Below are 6,000 nucleotides of genomic sequence, written 5' to 3' on the forward strand. Positions count from 1 at the left end.
CAGGGTATGTATTGGATCCTCCCAGATCTCTTAGAAAATGTACCAGATTGGCTATATTTAGAATGGCGGCTCCTGTTCCCTTTAAATCCAGAACACTTAATTTCTATATCAATGCCTATAAGATACAAAGAACACAGAATCTTATTAGATACTTGGAAAACATTAAGATACATAAATAATCTGACACCAGAACCAATTGCTAAATCCCTAAATCAATCAATATGGGTAAACTCCAGGATCAGAATTGGCGGATTTAAAATCGTCTGGAAACAATGGATAACTGCAGGAATAAGAACATTAAATGACGTCATATCAGAAGGTTCCTTGCTTAGTTTTTCACAATTGCAAAATAAATTTAGACTAAATAAAACACAATTTTTTAAATGGATGCAATTGAAGCAAGCCATTCAGGTAGGGTTCCCTGAATGGAAAATTCTCAATACTCAATATAGTTTGCAAGTTTTATGTTTCCAGACGGATTTCTTGGGTCACCAAGCCGCAAAAAGGTATAAATTAATAAATGGATTTCTAAATAAAAAAAAGAAAACTGGACTTAGGGATATTTGGAGCATTGAGATTGGACAGACAATTTCTGCATCTCAATGGCCAAAATTCTGGTCCTGGAGATTAAGATTAACAAAGTCAGCATCTATGAGTCAAACATGGTTATTTTTATTACATAGAGTGTTATGGACCCCGACGCGCTTGCAAAAGATAGATAATACTAGATCTAATAGATGTTGGCATTGTAAAATAGAAGTAGGGACATTGGATCATTTAATTTTTTTTTGTCCCTGTATAAAAGCTTTTTGGAATTTAATTTGGCCCCAAATAAATATATTACTAGAAAATCACGTAGGACTCTCATATGATACCATATTATTCGGTACTGCAATGAGAACACAGAGTCCAATATCAGCAAATAATAATAAATTACTTTTAATATTGACAGGAGTTGCCATGCAGCAAATCACACAAAATTGGAAAGATTTTACCAAACTAAATTATACATTCTGGTGGAACTCGGTATGTCACATTTACAAAATGGAGAAAATTTTGGCTTTACAACAAGGAAATATTAAAAATTTTAAGAAAATATGGGATCCATTGACTAATTATTCTAGAGATCAGATATCTTAACACATTGATAATAGTAATATAGGGTTAGGGTGGGAAATATAGATATTAATATGAAAGAAAAATGGAAAAACAATTAATAGGGGAAAGGGATGAATATCTATGATATGAATTTGTACATACATATATATTTTATTATACATTTTATAATATGTGATTCATGTATTGAAAGAATGAAAATTCTATAAATAAAAAGTTAAAAAAAAAAAAAACAACAAATATCATGGGTGGAGGAAAAGACCTCAAGAGCTCAGTGAAACAGAACTGCAAAGCCAGATAGCAGTCATGCACTGATCACAAACTTGGAGCAATCATTGGGCTTCTGTAATATGGCATACAATTCGTTTTAGAGGGGTAGTGAGAGCTGGATGGGGGGGGGCTTGGGGGTTAATTAGCTGATGATGATCTGTTTAAGACCTGTTTGGTAGGACAGATACAGATTTGTTGTGATGCTTTCTTTTAGACATACCTTTTATGATCCACAGTTATGTTATTAATCTGTGTCTATGATATGCCATTAACTTTTATCGATATTTTTAAAGCTCTGTTTCTATGCAAAGCTATCTTAGTATTTTTTAGCTATGAATTTTAAGGCTTGTTTGTATGTTTATTTTATTGTTTTAAGACTATGTATGTATACCCTAACAGTTTAGCTGTAAACAGTATAGAAATTTTATAAATAAATAAGATGTGTTTTTCAGTATTCTGTTATTGTATACTTTGTGTTTTTTGTTTGGTCTCAAAATAAAAAGATTTCAACCTAAATACCTACTTGGCATAAATATACATGAAGTGAGTCTCTTTCAATTGAAAAGATACTCCAGAGAGAGAGGGTATGGGATGAAATTAAGGTTTGGTATTGGCGGAACAAATTACATGAGTTGATGGGATGGGAGGCTCGTCTGGCATCCCACTCATGTCAGAAAAGCTATAATTTTGTGCAAATTTTGCCTCTGAGAGACCGGAGCCATATTCTGAACAAATTGCAACTGAGTTCACACCCACCTGGGGTGGGTTAGGTTGGGGTTTGGGGGGGGCAGGGGGGGATTCTGTGGAGGGGTGGTTTATGGGCTTGGGCTTGCCATGAGGTGCTAAGAGTGTAAGTGCCTTGTGGCTTCTCTTGGTTTCTCTGGGGATGTATTTGTGTTGGTTTGGGAGGTCTGGGGGAAACCTTGATGACTTTTGTGTTGATTTTCTTCTGTGTTGTTTCTTGATCTAAATTGATTTGTTTCTCTGTTTCGTTTGTTGGCTATGTTTAGTCATCAATAAAAATTGTTTCAAACTAAGAGGTGATAGACTCATCAGGATTAATATAAGGAAATAGTTTTTTACAGATGTATGGGATATTCTCCCGGTAGAGGTGATGGAGACAAAGACTGTGAATTCAAGAAAGCTTGGGACAGACACATGGGATCCCTTAGTGAGAAGAAGAGATAGTGGATGCTGCAGATGGGCAGACTGGATGGGCCATTTGGTCTTTATCTGCCATCATGTTTCTATGTTACTTTTAGCTATCTATGGAAGCAAGGCTGAGTTTTTCTGAAGATGGACCTGGATAACTGGGTTCTAGAGGTTATCAGCTATGCTCTGGAAATTGAGTTTTCTTCCACATTTCCTCTCTGTTTTGTTTGATTTGTATTTGACCTGTATTTGTTTCGTGATCGTGTGGTGCTAAGCACTGCTTTCTTGTATTGACTTTGATTTGTTTTGATGCTTTGTTATTCTGCCTTTTGATGCAGGTTGTGTTCACAGATGTTTTTTTCCTATTCCATCACTTCCTTAGCACTTTAGCTTATATTGTGATCCCTATCCAGGACAGAAAGGGAATTTTCTTGTGCCTCAGTATTGCATCCAAACGGTTCTATTAATTTCTAATGTTAAAAAAAAAAGTTCTTCTTTGTTGTATCCACTTTTTGTAACTGCCTCAAACCGAAAGGCATTTTGCGGTATATAAGCAAAGTCTTATGTTATGTTATAGGAAATAACTGATCCTTTTGGGGATTCATACTTACTGTCCCTTTCTTCATGCAGAAACTGAGGGAGATGGAACTAATCGATAAGAAGAGAAGCTTGGAGCTGAATCAAAGGCTGAGATCCTTGGAACAAAAAAAGCCAGAATCCTTTGTAGAATAATCCTCATACCCAACAGCTCATGGGAAGGAGGAAAGTCTTGCTCCTTCAGTCTCCATTTGTGGTTGAGAGGAGAAGAAGCTCTGCTGCCATTTTGTGCATCCACCTACTGATTTGGGAGTTGGAGACTGGAGGAGAAAGAAGCAAGTCTATTCGAGCAAGAAGGTCCTGTTACCTGTATCTGAGGGATTTGTGGCCGAGATTCAGCCCACGACAGTCAGTGTTTTTGACAGTGCTGACTACCGCAGGCAGAATTAGGCTCAGATATTTGGAGCTGGCACTTAACCAGGCACTAACATAGAATATCCAAGACTCTGGCAGAGCCTGGATTTTATGTAGGTTCAGCCGGTATTCAGTGCTGTACCCAAGCATACATAGTTAGGATTGTTTTCTTTGTGTTTCCACACATATTGTTAGCGATCTAAGCACCAGCATTGAATATCTGGATACCCAGATAATTTCAGGAACCCAGAAAGCAGATACTCATTGTCATTATCCAGTTAAGTGCCCTTGCATATCTGTTCCTTGGGTCAGACATCATGATTTAACTGGATAAGAGTCTCTCCTGCCTAGTTAAATCACTTTGATTGTTGACCCATTGATTTTTATATTATTATTTATATGGCTTGTAGGAAAATCTGAAAAAAACCTTCTTAGTGAGTTGTCAAAAACAAACAAACCCTAGCTATTACTTACTATAACTTGTTCTAAAGTTTTGTCAGAATCAGACAACATAAAATTTGCACAACTAAATAAATCTAATCAAACATGTCAAAAAAATGCTTCCTGGGCAACTTGCCTGAACCACTCTGTTCTGGGCCTTGGATAAACAGGGCCCTGTTGGAAAGGATATTGGGTTTTTCAAAGAGCAGAAATTTCCATTCTTAGAGGAAATAAAAATAATGGCTTGTTTTGTGCTAGAAATGAGTACTTTCAGATAGTGTTTCTAACCTCTTTATTTCTGTTTCCCAGTTTCAATTTTTGCTAGGAAAAAAGGCTAATTGGCTACAGAACTAAGTTGGCTACCTGAAGTACATACACTCTAAAAATATTGGGGACAGTGGTAAAAATCAAAACATAGTACCAACAACCACGGTATACACAGATAATATATACTGTATATACACGTTTATTTAAATCTGTCAACACCTCTACTTAATATGTTACTACTCAAAATATTGGGGTAGGAAAAGCCTTAGAGTAACAGAGAAGCTCTTACTTAGGGGGTCTTTTACTAAGGTGCGCTAGCCGATTTAGCATGCGCTAAATATTAGCGCACCCATTATATTCTATAGGTGCATTAGCATTTAGCATGCGCTAAATCAGCTAGCACGCTTTAGTAAAATACTCCCCTTAGTGCACAATCATACTCAAAACGCTTCCTTCCTTCAAATCATTGGCAAAAAAAAACCCTCCCCAAGAAAGGTTTTTCCACTTTTGTCAAAAATAAACACAGAACAGTTCATAAAAGAATAAATTACATAACTTAATGTAGTTCATCAATGAGTGTTTACAAAAAGCTTATCATTCTTCATATTGCCCTCAAACTTTCCTACAGTCTTGTTCCTATTGCTTTAGTATAAAGTATTTACTACTACTACTATCCATTCAGTCGTATCTGACTCTTGGATACTCTGTAGGCCAGTCCTCGCCATGCTTCCCTTTTTTCCATGGCTTCTTTCAATTGCTTGATGCTCATTCCCATGTCATTCTTGATGGTATCCAGCCAATGGGCCTTTAGTCGCCCCTGCTTCCTTTTACCACTGACCATTCTGAGTAGCACCTCCTTTTTCTAAAGATTAGATGCATCAAATTCTTTTCACAATACCTTTTATAAGACTTAGGTACCCCATATTCATTTTGTAATGTTTTATACAGTATACTAAGAAAATGCACCCCTGCTGCCTAATCTGGAAATGGTGAAGTATGATGCAAAAAAAAAAAAAGGAGAAAGAAAGATATAGTGCTATTTATTAGTTCAAATTCCCCAGGGGGGGAAACAGCAGGGTAATCCACCCACACTTTCTGGTGTTGTTTCCAGACAGAACCTGCTTGCAGTATTTTCTAACTCATGAGACCAAACTAAGGCTCACAAACATGCATGGGAATCCTATGACATCACTCTCCTTCACAGCTCAGTCTGTACCAAAGCTAGATAAGTCAACGGAAAGCAGGGAAAAGTATGGCTACATTCCCTTGTTGTGTATAGGAAACCACTGGTATGGGTAAGCAACTATGCTTTCTCCATCAACAAGCAGCGTAGATGCAGACATACATGCTGCTAAATACAAAGATGAGGTCTGCCAGTATATATATATATACTAGTCTTATAGCCCGTTACATTAACGGGTGCTAGAATATATGTGTGTGTGTCTCTCTTTATTTCTTTCTCTCTCTCTCTCTCCTTAGCCGCTTTCTTTCTTTCTGTCTTTCTTTTTCCTTGGCTGTCCATCACCACCCCTTGCCTGCTCCCCCTGTCCATTCTCCCTTCCTTTTACCTCCCCTGTGTCCACCACCACCCCTTCACAGGTCTCCTTATGCAGCAGCAGCCCTTCTCCCTTTGTTTTACCTCCCCCCTGTCCAGCAGCACCTTCCTTCTCCCCCTGTCCAACATTAGGCCTGCGTTCCTTTTTCTTCACCCCCCGTCCATCAGCACCTCTTTCCTTCTCCCCCTGTCCAGCAGTAGGCGTCCCTTCCTTTTTCTCCCCCCTCCTCCTTCTTATCCCTATGATA

At 37.8% G+C, this 6,000-nt stretch overlaps 1 protein-coding gene across 2 annotated transcripts in view; it reads left to right on the forward strand.

Moving 5' to 3' along the window:
- The window catches only part of C2H22orf23 (chromosome 2 C22orf23 homolog), a 69,504-nt gene extending 64,552 nt beyond the window's left edge, over window positions 1-4,952 (forward strand). For both annotated transcript variants that reach the window (XM_033933846.1, XM_033933847.1), the window contains exon 7: window positions 3,169-4,952. In XM_033933846.1, coding sequence (XP_033789737.1) covers window positions 3,169-3,270 — 102 coding nt within the window. In that variant the 3' untranslated portion in view covers window positions 3,271-4,952. The remainder of the gene's footprint in view (window positions 1-3,168) is intronic.
- The last annotated feature ends 1,048 nt before the right edge of the window (window positions 4,953-6,000 follow it).

Source organism: Geotrypetes seraphini, chromosome 2 (assembly GCF_902459505.1).
Source record: "Geotrypetes seraphini chromosome 2, aGeoSer1.1, whole genome shotgun sequence".
In the NCBI taxonomy this organism is placed as follows: domain Eukaryota; kingdom Metazoa; phylum Chordata; class Amphibia; order Gymnophiona; family Dermophiidae; genus Geotrypetes; species Geotrypetes seraphini.